A 16,470-nucleotide genomic window follows, 5' to 3' on the forward strand; every position below is an offset into this window, starting at 1 on the left:
CATAAAATATAATTATAATAATATTAATTTTTACATTACAAAAAAAGGTTATAATTGTAGTAACGAAATGATTATGTAGAATATAAAAATATTTGAACTTATTTACATCAGACATCATTGTTTAATACTTTCTTTATTTGCAGAATGTTTCATTAGTTTTAAAGAATGTACATTTCAAAAAAAAAAAAAATAATAATAATAATAAAAAACACAAACATTAAGGAAAATTGAAAATCCTATTGTTATGGAGAAACAAAAATATTTGATTTTAATATGAAACCTTCCCATTAAAAGATATATATTTTTTGTTTTTATTATTTTTTATTTATTCGTCATTTTTTTTTTTGTTTAATTTTAGGTACCTAATTTACAATCAACAAATATGCAATTCAAATTATTTGTAGTTTGTTTTTTTTTTTTCAAATGATTAATACTTTTCATAGGGTTCTTCTATTGTTTTATGTTAATTGTAGCTTTTGTTGTTGTAATGAATCTCATTTGTTTTTTGCTAGAATTACATGGGTATTTTAGAAGAAATAGAGATAGTTTAATTGCCTTAATATAACGTTGCGACATTCTTGTTTGCATTGAGCTGGTAGATGAGGAGTAGGAGGAGGAGTAGAATCGATCGTTCGTATTGTGAATTTACTTCCTTCCCAAAGTATCACGCCATTCCGAGTATTTATCCATTTCCTGATGCAATTGCAATGCTTCCATGCAAGCGTTGAAGAATGGTGAGCCAAAGCATTCTTGTCTGAACAATAGTTGGCAAAGTAGGGTAGAGGTTTTGGAAAGTATAAGAAAATAGAAATGGAAAGATGGATATATTTAAGTTAATATTCATGGTTTTGTTTTGCAATTTTAATAGATATACATTAGATTTGTATATACAATATATAGAACGTGAACGTTTAAAAAATTGCGAAAGTTCACTTTTGTTTTGTCAAAAATTTTAGAGGTTAGAAAAATAGCATTGTAATTTTTATATATGGTATATACATAAATATTTGTTTTTGGGGATTAGAAAAGCATTTTTAATAATTGTACAAAATTTCAAAAAACGGGCAGCCACTAAATCGTAATTGCCCTACAAAAATCAAAGGATTTGTCAGAGGTAAGCTGTATATACAATGACAAGGTTACCTTTTTAAATTGAATTTACACATAAAATAGTTTTAAATTATTTCTTTGAAGTTGTCAATTCAATTAAATGTCTGTTAAATAATTTACGTATGTATTTACTGCAAAGGCTAGTTTTAGACGCCAGTGTGAATTAGGTTTAAGCAGTCTTCTTTTTTATGTGGATTAATAGCCTGTTTATTTTATAGCCTTCTGCAGGGGTACCTACATTATTAGGATTTATTTGATGTATACCATGGCGCAATAATACAGGTACAACGGGAGAAACAGCTGATTATCACACTAGTTGTCAAAATGCATTATTGTGAATAAAATCACATACAGAAGGTAAACAAGCAATTCACAGTAATTCGTTATTGTGAACAATGTTGACGTTTGGTATGATTTGATGTAACACCTTCTTATTCCACCATGATGTATACGCAATTGAATTGATATTTAAAATCCAGAAAGTTTATTAAATCCGGTCATCTCCAGAAGGTTTATTAAATATGTAAACGTACTATTAGTTTAGTTGATTTATACCATGGCACCATTACCAAGGTAGTGGTATCACACCAGGTGTTCGAATTTGAAATGTCAAATCCTTTATAAAAAAATTATTTTTATTGTAATTTCCCCAACAACATAAAGAAAATGTTGATATAACATATTCAAAATTTTACGATACCACTACCTTGGTAATTGTGCCATGATTTATACATAATGGAATTGACATTTGAGATCCATTGGATTTATTATATACAGTCAAGGCCGCAATAACACCAAACGAGTTATAATTGGTGTGTTCGTTTACTTACAATTTTTACAAATTGTTACTGGATGTTGTTCGTTTACTCTACAGTACCATGAAAAAGACCTTAGTCGATTACAAGAAGTTACTGGACTTGTACAAATTTGTACAAATTATTGAGTAAACGAACATACCTAATATAACCCATCGTTTAAGTTGTCAATTCCATCGAATATCTGTCAAATAAATTACTATTTTGTTTAAAACACTTCTTTTTGATAACAGTGTAAACAAGGTTGAGTGTTTTACGCTTGGTTTAGACCATGGTAGAATAAAGTAAAGGTAGGCCACAGCTCACAGCTGATTACAATTTTTTTTCTTTTTATGGCCTAATCTGTCAAAAGCAGGGTTGACATTTTGTACTGTTTTTGTCATTATGCAATTATAAAGGTAGATGTATCGCTGAATTGTTCCAACAAAAAACTTCTGCTGTAACACTATATCTTAAAATTGAAAACAAGGACAAAAAATGTGTATTCGCGTGGCAAAATAAAATTATACATTTTTTTAGCAAAACTTACGAATGAAAGTTTTATCAAATATTGATATTAATTTAAATTTGTTCCAAAAGTACGGGAATGTAAAAATTAAAATTTTTATAAAAATTCTGCTGACATTTATCTGCAAATCGGATGTCAGATTAGCCAAACTTGTCAAGTAGAAAATAAGTGAATGACATTTTTTCACTGTCATAAGTTTGGGAAGAACTTTTGCTATTTTTGGAACACTTTACCAACAAGAATATTCTGGAGCCTAGATAAAGAAATGTTTTTACACTATATGGCACTTTTAACATATAAAAAGTGAAGCTCTAAGTTCCATATTTTTTTTAATACGGTATAGCTATGCAGGTGCATCTACCATTATTATTGTACCATGCCATTTGACGTTTTAAGCCATGGCTGCAGGGTGGCATTTCTCAGTGATTTTCATACCTGGCCTACCTCTCCTTCATTGTACCATGGTTTAGACTATACACTTATACCATGATTAAGTTCAATTTATCGATTTATTTAACATATATTGTATGAAAGTGACAACATAAATCCCCTAGATTTGCTAAATCAGTCATCATAGTCTAAACGTACCGTTAGTTAATTTAATACATCAAACAGATTTTCCAAAAAGTTACTACTGAAGTTGTTTGATGTAAACATGGCTTCAGTTTCGTCCCATTTAAACAGATGTGAGACTCATAAGTCCAGGTCCACACTACAGTTAATTGAATTGAAAATTTTCATGACAATAGGCGTTGTTAGTTCGAATACCCTACTACAACAACTTTATGATTTTGCTCTGTCCAGGTCCACTCTAGCGTGAATTTCATTAAAAAAGTTCATGAAATTAGTTGTTCTTAAATCGAATTCCCCACTACAGCAATTTTATGATTTTACTCTACCATGGAGGTCGATCTAGAGACGCATAATTTCATGCAATTTTTTAATGAAATCACTCTAGTGTGGACCGGTACTATGGAACTCGATCTAGAAACACATAATTTTATGATTTTTTTCAATGAAATTAAAACAAACATCATTTAACTTGTCAATTCCATACAATATCTGTCAAATAAATGATGTAAACTCACAAAACACCTGTTTTAAGGTGCAAGTGTTATGCTTGGTTTACATTTACGAAATCCACTCGATTTCAACTGCCAATTCTTTCTGAAATTCATTGGATTTCATTTGATGTTTAAGCAATGGAATTGACATATGAAATCGAGTGGACTTCGTAAATGTAAACTTACTATAAAATGCGTTTTAGTTTCACTTTACAATTGTACTTAATACCCCGTTTACACTTAACCGGATTTAAAAAAGCCAGTGCACTGGGTTTCAAATGTCAATTTCATATCGCAAATGTCAAATAAAGGGAACTGATGAAGTTGTTTGGTGACAACTGAAACTATAGTATTCCCTACCCTTCGCCCGCAACTAATCAATTTCATATCCACTTTAAAATATTTTGTTGTTATTCAAACAATTGAATTACAACAAAATATGAACTCAAGCTGAAATAAACACAAAGATGTATAAATCTTCATAAAAAAGGTTAACCCGGCAAAAAACTCTGATGCAAACGCCGTTTAAAACAAGTATTCGGGGCAAATATTTGACAAATATTCTTTGGGATTGACTAAGGTCGAAGGTCACACTAGAGTGGCTTCGTAAAAAATAATTGCATTGATTTAGTCGTACAACAATTTGGTGATTTTACTCTAGAGTCGATGTTAGAATGCCTAATTTAAGGCAATTAGTTTTACGAAACTACTCTAATTTTACCTACGACGCAAATGACGCGGGTTTTATAAAACCTATTAGTTGTAAATTATTGTACGTTTAGACTTATAAATCCACTCGATTTCAAATGTCAATTCCATAGTATATACGTCAAATAAATCGTAGTTCTAAATCCACTGGATTTTATTTGACGTATATTGTATGAGATTGACAGTTTAAATCATAGTATAAGTTCATAGTCTAACAGGCGTTTTAGGCTCTATTTTAGCTAAGATTATGTTGTGTTCACACAATGTAATTTCGTTGCAGTTTAAACGGAATAAACGTTATACTTTGGACATGGCGTTTCGTGTTTGCATAAAAACAACAATCACATGGCGAAGCATGGCTAATATTACGTTTACATATAACTAGATTTAATAAATCCATTGGATTTCAAATGTCAATGTCATTGTATAAATCCTCAATGTAAACCGAAAGCACAATAAACGTTTGAGTGAAGAATTGCATCCAACGGCATCATGCCGAAAAGTGTAAAACCGTCAAAACGACACAAATCTCTACCCAAACGTTGGATGTGTTTTCAGCTTAAGCGTTGATGTCCTTTGCACCATGATATTCCACAATAATTGTACTTTCGGCATCAACCTCCACCAGTGTAACAACGGCCCAAACGTTTATTCTGTTTTAGGCTTAAAGCTGCAAAAGTTTTTGGTGAATATCTGAGGTTGTTGTATTTTTGGCATGATCAAAAAAGTATTCTTTTTAATCTGCAAAGAAGAATTGCATTGTGTAAACACTGCATGATCTTAGCTTTGATTGACATTTGTAAAGTAATATTTAAATCAAACTGGAAAATGCGTTAAACGTATTTTTCGTAATACCTGTTATAGGTGTCTGTGTAAATTAGGTTTAACAGACAATTATAGAAATCTCCAATAGTAGGTCTGTTTTATATAAATAAATGTTATATAAATTTGTGCAAATGATTACTGAATATTGTACGATAACATAAAAGTCCAGGAAAAGAGGGCGGATCGTTCTGAGAAACAGTTTTGACAGTAACGTTACTGAGAAATAAAAAATTCTGAAATGCATAGTAACAACTCATCACATTTTTTCCTAACAAAAAAGTTATTTTCCCACGGTGAGCAATGTGTCACAACTCTTCGTTATTGGTCGGACACAAAACTGTGCCACCAGTACATAGTAATGAGCAAAATAAGCGGGTCTTACTTTTTAAAATTATATACTGTTTATATTAGAGCTTTTTGCAGGGTTAACCTTCTTTATGAGGATTTGTTTGAAATATAAGCAATGGAATTGACATTTAAAACCCAGTCGGTTTGTTAAATCCGGTTATATATAAACGGGGTATTAATTTAATGGATTACAGAAAACATGTTTCAATAAACTCCTTTAAATATCTGTCAGATAAATGTGGAATTTGTTCAAACCACTTGTTTCAGGTGATGGTGTAAATATGTGGCTTCTCACTAAAGCCCAATTTACATCCAACAGGTTTTTAAGTTGTCCATTTCATTGACGACTTGCCCCTAATACTACTTTTCTGTGCAAGGTGTAAATAAGGTTTTAATACCCCGTTTGCACTTAATCGGTTTTAAAAAACCCCAGTGGGTTTCAAATGTCAATTCCATAGGGCAAATGTCAAAAAAATTCTCATTAAGAAGGTTAACCCGGCAGAAAGCTCTAATGCAAACGCCGTTTAAGACAGTTAATAGCGCGGTTACACTAGAGCATTTTGCCGGGTTAACCCACTTCATGAGGATTTATTTGACGTTTGCGCTATGGAATGGACATATTAAACCCAAATCCACTGGGTTAATCCAGTTAAGTGTAACCGGGGTATAGGTTCATATATTAGCTCCGTTCCAGTATTATTTAACAGTCACCATGTGGGAACAGCGCTATGCTTGGTTTAGACTATACACTTATACGATGATTAAGTGCATTATCTCGATTTATTTGACATATATTGTATGAAGATGACCACTTGAATCCACTGGATTTGCTAAATTAAGCACAGTCTAACACTATGTTTACATTTACGAAATCCGCTCAATTTCAACTGTCAATTCCATTGCTCAATGAGATGAGTTTTCATTTGACGTCTAGGCAAAGGAATTAGCCGTTGAAATCTAGTGGATTTCGTAAATGTAAACATAGTATAATAGTATCTTTATTATGGATTTTAGATGAGTTTTCATTTGACGTATACGCAAAGGAATTCACAGTTGAAATCCACTCGATTTCCATTGACTACTCAGATAAATCAACTAGGTATGTTCGATCTTGAGTATTTATTCCACAAATCATGACAATATATCAAATGTTAAAAAATCAATTTCAAAAATATGCTTTTCACTTTTCCTGTTAATAGATATATAATTTCAAAAATATTGATGTCCATAATTTTTCTTACACATTGTTCATTTTTTCTTTTCGAAGTGAATTCCAAAATGCAAAATTCAAAATATTGGAATATAAAAACAATAACAATTAAAAAAAGTAATTGTGTGTTTTCCAAAACATAATCTCAAAATTTAATAGAATAGTAAAAAACAATATAAAATAATAAAACAAAAATTACAAAGTATAAGGAACATACCGACAAAATTAAAGAAAATAATCCAGAATGATCAACTTTAGGACCACATCAGTGGGGATAGATTGCTGGTAGTTGTGGTGAATTAGGGGGTGTGAGAAGCAGAAAACGTCGCAAAAAGAAGACAAGAGCTTCTAACATATTTTTGGTCTCTTTTCAAACTCTACTACCGATTTATAGAGCCATAGACGACAGTAGAAAGATGCTGAGTCGGAAAATCGTTGCAATGTGTAACAAAGCTTCTTGCAGAAGCACGCACTGAGGCTACACATGTTTTTTGTTTTCATTTCAACAGCAGTAATCTCAATACAAGAAGGATTCATATAGCAAAGTTATATATAAGTTTTCGATTTTTTTTATTTTGTTTTACTTGTTTTTTTTTTCTTCTTGTTTGTTTGTTATTGTTTGTATAGTTGTTGTTTCTTCACAAAAAAATACAATAGTCGTGTGTTGTTGTAATTATGTATAAAGAGGAGTGTTTTTAACGTGTTCTATCACAATATTTTTCAATAGTTCTTTTTTGTTTGTTTTGTTTAATATTTATATATGTATATGTGTGTGTGTGTAATTAAAATAGTACGTACATACATCATAATAATTAAGATTTGCCAGCAAATTTAAACGTAACATTTTTTTGTTAAATTTTTGTGGGTATAACAATTTGCAGGATATTTGCATAAATAATATTCAGTTTATTATTATGTTACAATTATCTAATATGTTTTTTCCTTCCTCCAAATTCCCTTTTGTCTATTTTGTCACATTTGCAACATTTAAAATGTTCAAATGCCACTTGAAAGGCATATTGGAAAGGAGGAGATTTGTTTTTTCTTTTGATTTTGCAAAACAAGAACAAGGATAGAATATGATCTATTCCAGAACTACAAGAATCTACTAATGTTTACTATTTTTTTCGATAACATACAGGAAAAATTGATATCGTAGTAAAAAGTTGTAGATTCTTGATTCTTTTAAGGTTATATGTTGTATGTTTGGTAGGTATGTGGGGGTGTGTATGAGCTATAAATACAAAACGTTGCTAAAATACTTTGTTCGTTTTATGGTCGTGTGTTTATGTTTGTATGTTTCTAACAACATGTTTTCTTATAAAATTATAGAAAATAATAAAAAGTAGTAAAAAATAAATAATATTTTACATAATATGAAAACCCTTGTTTAAAATTGCTGTGCAAATTATTGTAAAAAAAAATTAATAATAATATACACAAAAAACCAACAATATTAGACAAGCTAATTCGAATTATGTTTGTTTCTCTCATTATCTTATCAAACAAATGCAACTTAAGAATAAATTAAATTAAATTATAATTATTTATAATAATAAATAAAAATTAATAATAATAGTAATTAATACATTTACGAAAATAAAATAAATAAGTACAAAATATTCTTTTATGCTTCTTCTTCATTTTTTAATTTTCTTCTTCTTCATTTTTTGTTTTTGTTTACTACTATTTCCAATGTTTTTTCCGGTATTTTTTACGTTTTAATTGGGTTCGTGTTTTTTTTTTGGGTGATGATCTTCTTCAGCTTCTTCTTCTTCCTCTAGGTGGAGAATTCAAATCATTGCCTAAAGTTGAATGACAAACCGGATTGGTGGTTGGTTGGTAACAATGTGGTGTTAAGAGAGACATTTTTGGTGGGTGGGGGGATGGTTGGGCTGTGGTGTATTGAACTAAAATAGTTATGTTGTAATTGGCGGCATATTGAAATTTATCGGTGAACCATTGACAATTTTAATGAAATCTTGTAATTGTGAAACTTCATCAGAGGGTATTAATAAAACTTTTAAACATTCACCAAACCATTTGGAATCAAAACAGTCTTTCCTACAAAAGAACAAAACAAAAAAACATAAAAAATAATAAAATAAATTAAATGACAAAAAAACGAAAACAAACTATATTTAAATAAGCATAAGAAAATATACAGAAAACAAAATAGTTAACAACATTCTATAAATTTAGCTTGAAGGTGTGTCTGTGTCATATTCCGTAGATTTTTTGTTTGCACAATAATACTACATAATGTCAATTAATTGTTATTTTCCAATAGGGAAGCAAAATCAAATGACAGGGGTGCGCCGTTTATGACTTTAATAAAATATTGCAGTTGACTGATTTCTTCTTCGGGTATCAATAAGGCATTAATACAACCTTCAAATGTTTGATGTGTAAAACATTTATGCCTGTTACATGTTGCGAAAGATAGAAAAAAAAGAAAAGGAAGAACAAGAGTACGGAAATAAATAATAATACATAATAATAAATTCATGATAATTATTTCTTCCTCAGTAGTAATTGTAGTGTTTAGTTGATGATATGGCAACCTTAAATTCATTTATAGAAAACATTGGTCTGTTCCAGAACTGCAAGAATCTATAAATTTTTACTATTTTTTCTGATAACATAAAGGAAAAACGGTTATCGTAGTAAAAAATAGTACATTCTTGCAGATTCTGGAACAGAGCACATGATTGTTCTACAAAACTTGATATCATTTACATCAAGGCGAATTTAGTAAAGTGGCACACAAGTCGAATTTACCCTTATACTATGTTTACATTTACGAAATCCACACGATTTCACCTGTCAATTCCTTGTGTATACGTCAAATGAAATCTCATCTGAAATCGATTAGATTTCATTTGAAGTTTGAACAATGGAATTGACAGTTGAAATCGAGTGGATTTCGTAAATGTAAACATAGTATTATTCTTCTTTTCTTGCTGCCAAACGTTGGATTGCAAGGAATACATACAGAAGAAAACAACAAAGTAGGTTTCACAAATTTTATATTAAAATCATAATCCCGAACCTGCAAGAATCTACTATTTTCAAATTTTAACATTTTTTCTAAATTTGACAGAATTAAAAGAATATATTTTTCAGCAATAGAAGACATCAGCTGGGGCTCAATTCTTTTTCTATGAAAATGTGAAATGAAAACTATTATAAAGGAAATAAATGTCAAATGAAAAAAATTATAAAGAAAATATTTTGCATTTCTAATTTTCATAGAACAAGAGTCCAGGCCCTGGTCTTACTGGATCACCTTGCAATTAAATAATGATCTCCTTTTTGCAAGTATTTTCCTGTATGCCAATTTTTTTGCATAATATGTTGGTTGCTCTCTTTTAAATAAGAATATCTGATAATAATGAAAAATAACGTTCATAGTACCCGCTAATTATGTCATTTGAACATTTGCCATCAGCGTATTGGTGCAAAAGATTTGTATCTTTACTTCAGTGTTCACCAGCAACAACAAATTCAACCGCTGCGTTTGTGTTGGGCACACACACGAGATTATCTATCCCTCTCTAGATAAACATCGTGTGTGTTAATTCTTTGCTAAAACAAAGAAGATGATCCGTGGTGAGAGTATCGTTGAAACTCACCACAATTTAGATTGTGTGTGTTCACACAGACACGGCTCGCGAGACCAGTGGTGATTAACACTGCTTTACTTGCTCAAAATCAAGGCAAATATAGAAGGTAGCCGATTCGGCGAATTGCTACAACAAAGCAACTTTTGCCGTAACATAATACGTCAAAATTTGTAAAGAGAATCAATTCGCCTTGGCGCTTAAATTTGCAGCGATTTAGCTTCGGCCAATCAGAACAAGATGTTTGTTTACATTTCACAATTACAACAATTTTATTTGACATTTCATGTTCAATCAGCTGTTACGAGTCGGCTACCTTCTTTAATGTGCCTTGCTCAAAATGGTCGTTTGTAATGTCATGTTCACACGAGCGCTTGAAGTACGTTGTTCGCCTCTCGAAATACGTACACGAACTAACCCGTTTCCACGACACCATTCGTAATTAAGAGAAACATAATTTATTTTTCCTTACTTTTTGCTTCCTCGTTTTCATGAGAATTTGAACACATAATACTATGTTTACATTTACGAGATCCACTCGATTTCAACTGTCAATTCCATTGCTCAAACGTCAAATGAAATCCAATCGATTTCAGATGAGTTTTCATTTGACGTATACATAAATGGCCTGTTCCCGTACTTTATAAAGTGGTAAAAGTCGTAAACGATTTTCATATAAATTTTGTGTACGACAACGCAAAATGTGTAAAAGTGGTAAAAATTGTAAAAACTTTTTAGTTCTGGAACAGAGCTAAAGGAACTGACAGATGAAATCGAGTGGATTTCGTAAATGTAAACATAGTATAACACGTGTAACATATGGTCTGTTCCTTTACTTCTGAAAATGGCAAAACCGGCAAAAGTAGTAAAAGTTGAAAACTGCTGCCATATGAACTGTATGGTGTCTAAAGTAAAGGAAGGCTTTTCGAGTAAAAAGTGGTAAAATTTGAAGATTCTTGAACGTAAAGGAACAGAGCTATATACTAAAAGAGCAGAAAAAACACTAACCTTTCCTGCGAATGTATATTTTACATTTAATTGCACACTTTTCATTCACATTTTCCATTAATTCTGATAATTTTGGTATTTTCTATACATTTTTATATGTTTCTATTTTCAAAATTAATGAGAGAGAGACATGTCAAAACAATATTTGTGTATACAGACTTTTAGGCAGGCATTTGACTTTTGTTTCTAGATTTGTATGCGAATTTGAAAAAAAATGGGCAAAATATGTAACTGTAATTTATTTCAATAAATGCTCTCATTTGTATTTCTACTTGAAAAACGTAGAAAAATCGTCGTTCGTTCTCAGAATTTTGTGCGGGGAATCAAGTAATTTATTCGTATTTGAGGGTCGAACAACGAATAGAGAACGAACGACGTACCGTGGAAACGGGCTATTAGGTAGAAGAAGTAGAAGTGAAGAGTTGGCCACACTTGAAATTTAAAGGGGTTTGGACACATTTAAAGTTTTTACCCTGCGTTTACAGATGACAGGACAGTTGACTTCATGTATTGATTGTCAAAATCCCACAACTTGCCTTTGTGACGTAGGCGTCCCGACAACTGCAAAAACAGTTGTAAAATTATGAATGAAAATCATCGATTTCCTTTTGTTTTCCGTTCCGTGTTTTCAACACATTTCAATTATTATCTCACACATTTTTACAAAGAATATCAAAAATTTGCTAACCCTACTGTCTGTGAAAAACTGGGAGACAGCCGACAAATGTATGTATGTGTTAGGAAATCAGAGTTGTATTTGAAGACAATCTGTCTGGTGTAAACGCCTAATTATGAGAAGCTAACAGATTTAATTTGTGAAAAGAAAATGTATTTAAAAATCAGTTGCATTTTATTTGATGAAATTATCACAGAGATTGTCTCGTGAACAATTTGATTGAAATCCCATTCTTTATAAAAAATAGTTCACAATAGTTCACTTTTGGTCTGTTCCTTTACAGGAACCGACAAAAATAGTAAAGGCCTGCGTACATAAGCCGCTCTGCCTGATTGCCTTGCTTTCCTGCTTCATTTTTGACATAATAAAAATAAAAGAATAAAGAAGGCCGAGGAAATTTCGAACTGGGTTGCCCTTTTCTTTTTTATTCTTTTATCAGAAGTAAGCAAGGTAAGCAGGCAAGGCAGCTTATGTACGCAGGCCTTAAGAGTTTTAAACTGCTCCCATAAGAATTGTCTGGTGTCTGAAGTAAAGGAACGCTTTTCGAGTAAAAAGTGTTAAAACTTGAAGAGATTTTAATACATCTATTTGATTTAGGAGAAACTTTATTTAGGGGCTTTACCACACTTTAAACTGTAGGGAGAAGTCACAGTTACATGTATGTGTGTGGTGGATTTTGAAGAGTGTGTTCCAAGCTTAGAAGTACACAATCAAAATAGGGAAATGAATCGTATCGTAATATTTTTTCATTACACTGTGCAACATTTTTAAGATGATCTTGTGCAAACAATTCGAACTGAGGATTTTTAAAGGTACAGACCCAAACGACAGATCCAGCTCGTATTGTATGGCCCCCATCTAAACATGGTTAAATATTGAGTTTTTAAAGAAATTCGGGGCTATATCTCTGAAACAAATGCGAATCTTCTTCTGACCTCTGAAGCAAATTTGTAGATAAGGACAAGAACAAAACATTTGAAGAAATAATGAACTCGAAAAACTACAATTATTGCCTCAAATTTCAAAATATATGCAAAAATTCCACAATTTTTATACATTTCGCACCGTATCTCCAAAACCGTTAATTTTTTCTGAATATCTTCTGTTGGAAAAATATTCCCTGGAATGTAATACACAACTCTTCAGAACATGCCATTGTTGTAAAATGCCTCTATGCCGTTGTTTTCAGTACATTTTTCAACGACTATTTAATAAAAATGTCAATAATGTAGTGAAATCCGAAATGCGAAAATAAACTGTTGGTGTGAACTGTGTTTGAAATACGTGTTGTAAAACATATGATGCAAAATATCGCTGAAACAACATGAAGTAAGCATTTTAGAGTTTCAGAATGTTCTAAAGAATTGTTGAAAACTTTATTTGGAAGATGTTTGCAAAAGGTTACTTGGTTCAACTCCCAATAGTTTAGCCTTTACTGTCCAGAATTTCAGCAATTATGTAAATTTTTCTATATTTTATAGATTTTGATGCCCTAAATGGAGTTTTTCTAATGTCGTTTTTTTAAAGATAAGTTCTACTAGTTTAGGGCCACAATATTGCTAAAGACAGCAAGGCCAAATTCCTATTCGTTTCTGAGATAAAGGCCTGATAAATGCAAAAAGTGTGGATTTAGCCCGGTTTAGATGAGGCCATAAAATCCGAACTGTATCTGACAGGACAAAACCTTTCTAGGGTTTTTTAGATGTAAATATGTACTTTCAAAAAATGCATACTAGAAGTTGTTTGCATTTTCAGTGTTGCATAGTGTTATCAGGAGTTTATCGATGAATTTCACATGGCACAATAATACAGGTACAACGGCAAAAACAGCTGATTATCACATTACTTGTCAAAATGCATTATTGTGAATAAATTACATACAAAAGGTAAACAAGCAATTCACAGTAATGTGATATGCTGACGTTTGGTGTGGTAAATTGACCGATTATTGTTATTGATGTAACACCTTCTTATTCCGCCATGGAATTTCAGGTTAGGGGTTTTTGTTGCGATAATATCGATAGGTAAAACTATCTATCGATATTGAAATTTTAAATAATAATCGATATTATCGATAGTGCTATCGATTTTTTTGCCAGCTTTACTATAAAGCGTCGTTTACATACCCAGCAAACCAAATGTCTGATGTCCGACACGCCTGAGCAATTTCGTTTAGATTTCGTTCCGATTTCTAAACGATTTTTGGGAGAGGAAATAGTTCAGATTTTGTACCGATTTCGGAACGAATGTCGGAAAAATTTTTTTCTTTCGAAATTTCCGAAGGATTTTTTTCAGATTTCGTTACGAAATCGAACCGAAATTGATGCGATGTCGCTCCGACATTTCGTTCCGAAATTATGTTAACCACTTCATACAAGTTTCGTTAAGATATCGTTACGATTTCGGATAAGTAGTGGGATTCTCTAGGGCATTTTTTGGTTACCGACAAAAATCGGTCAAATTAAACGCAAAATTATGAATGAAAAGTTCAAATAAAAGTTGATATAACTGTTGCTATCTGTAGAACTTTGCGGCCAGTTAATTGCATACAAAAATGAAATCTAGTCCAATCTTTATTAATACGTTTCGATGCTATCTTTTCCCAAAACTAAATTTTTCCTAGTATGTATTGCAAATATCAATAATTTTTTGTTTAGTGCCCAGAAATCAAGAGAAGAAAATGTGTACGTATTACGACGTATTATATTGGTATGATTGTACTTTTTGTGGGTCACGGTTTTGATATTTTCTATGAAAATATATATAAATTTTGCAAATTTCCATTGAAGCAGCCAAGTGTACATTACCTTGAACTAGAATATTACATTCGCATTTCTTTTTCAAAAATAAAAAAGATACAAATTCTAAAAATAATACAAAACTACGTCGTCTTGTGCGACAATGAAATGAAAAGTAAATGGTAATTTATTTTTAGTTTAATTTTAGGAATAATGAATGTTTGGAATAATGAATGGGGTTTGTATTCAGAATAGTTGTTGTTTATTTTTTGGTATATTTTTTTGTTTTCAAAATGGGAATTGATTCTTGGTAAAGAGTCGGCTGACACGATCAGTCACAGTGCCTATTATACATGATTTATCACTATTTCTTTGACCATATATTAGCAAAATCAGGATTAATCGGACTAAAATGAATGAATATGTGTCAAATTTATCATTCTATTCTCAAACTTGTATATTTTTTATTTGACCGTAACCTAACTGAAGATATATTAATATAAAAGTTATTTTTAGTCTTTTCATCGCCACTCAGCTATAGGTTATTATTCGAAAGGCACATGTTAGCGTTGGCTTAACATGACCACTTTGTTTTAAAGCCCGTAGCTGTAATCTCTACATGTAATTGTATGTCTTCACTTTGAGCCGCCGTTAAGACGAACTGTCTAATCAAACCTATATTAAAAAATAATCAGAGTTATGTGTATGTGCAAGGTGAATGGTTAGCCCCAAAGCATCCTTTACATTAGCACTCATTACTTGTGCAAGTGCAACATCAGTTTTAATTGGCCTAAAACTCAAAGTTTTACATTTTATGTTTGATCCAGTTAATGCCACAACTCTTTGTAACATTTTATGATTTAACACTTGTTTCCTGTATTCTAAAAGAGCTGTTAACTATAAGTTTTTTTCAATTGAAATATTTTCGCTTACATAGAATAGCATTTTGAAAACTTTGATCATTACGAACGATTTAACTTACTTGCATAATCTGTGTATACTTGTTTCACGGAATAAGTTATAACAATCATCACATATTTTATCCAAACGATAGAACATGGTTTTGTTAAAGATGCCTTTACATTCCAGATCGAAGAAATTACTTCTCTTGGCCATATTGTGATTGCGGGGCAAAGCTGTGAACAGTGGAACGAAGATAAGGAACACCATCACCACCGAGATTTTCAATTTGCGGGAACACATCTGCAATGAAAACACAAAAACAGCACAAAAACCATTAAGTTGGCATTAAAATTAAAATTTATTACAACAAAAAAAGAAGGAAAAAAACGGCGCAATATCGGTTTCTTTTTATGATCTAAAAATAATTTAATCAACCATATAAACTTAAGATCTCTGGCTAAAAATAGTCTAGCGCAAAACTTGAATGAAGCTAATTTTACAAAGCTATTCGAGAATGAGAGAGGACAATTTGTGTCTGGCTGGCTATGTGTCTTTACAACGGCGACAACGACGACGGCGAGGCACACACAATGTGGGCATTTATGTATGAACTTTTAACGCACATAATTTATGTGTTCGATTTGTGGACGCATGAATGTCCGTCCATCTGTACGCTGCTAGACAGACATATAGAATAGTTTTTTTTTTCTTTCTTACAACACCAAAGTAAAAATTTAGCTTGTGTGAGGTTTTAAACAACACCACCTTGTCATTGATCCAAACCGCCACCAGACGATATTATCTCATCATCACATTGTGTTCTATAAATAAATGTTTCTGTCGCAACTTTTATTGTTGATGTTGTTGTTATTATAGTATTTTTTGTATAATGAACTTCATATGTTGAACAGTGTAAACTATCGTCAATCGTCCG

General features: G+C 31.5%; 1 protein-coding gene across 5 annotated transcripts in view; it reads right to left on the bottom strand.

Annotated features, from left to right (window-relative positions):
• Positions 1–301: 301 nt before the first annotated feature.
• The window catches only part of ITP (ion transport peptide), a 136,310-nt gene continuing 120,141 nt past the window's right edge, over positions 302–16,470 (bottom strand). For 3 of the 5 annotated variants that reach the window (XM_073991983.1, XM_073991984.1, XM_073991982.1), the window contains 2 exons: positions 15,616–15,836; positions 7,142–8,652 (listed from right to left, as the gene is read on the bottom strand). In XM_073991983.1, coding sequence (XP_073848084.1) covers positions 8,508–8,652; positions 15,616–15,836 — 366 coding nt within the window. In that variant the 3' untranslated portion in view covers positions 7,142–8,507. Of the gene's footprint in view, positions 755–7,141; positions 8,653–15,615; positions 15,837–16,470 lie in introns of those variants that run through there. The other 2 variants (XM_073991986.1, XM_073991985.1) reach the window with 1 other exon arrangement.

This window comes from Musca autumnalis, unplaced genomic scaffold, assembly GCF_047663935.1.
Source record: "Musca autumnalis isolate F117 unplaced genomic scaffold, ASM4766393v1 scaffold_5, whole genome shotgun sequence".
NCBI lineage: Eukaryota > Metazoa > Arthropoda > Insecta > Diptera > Muscidae > Musca > Musca autumnalis.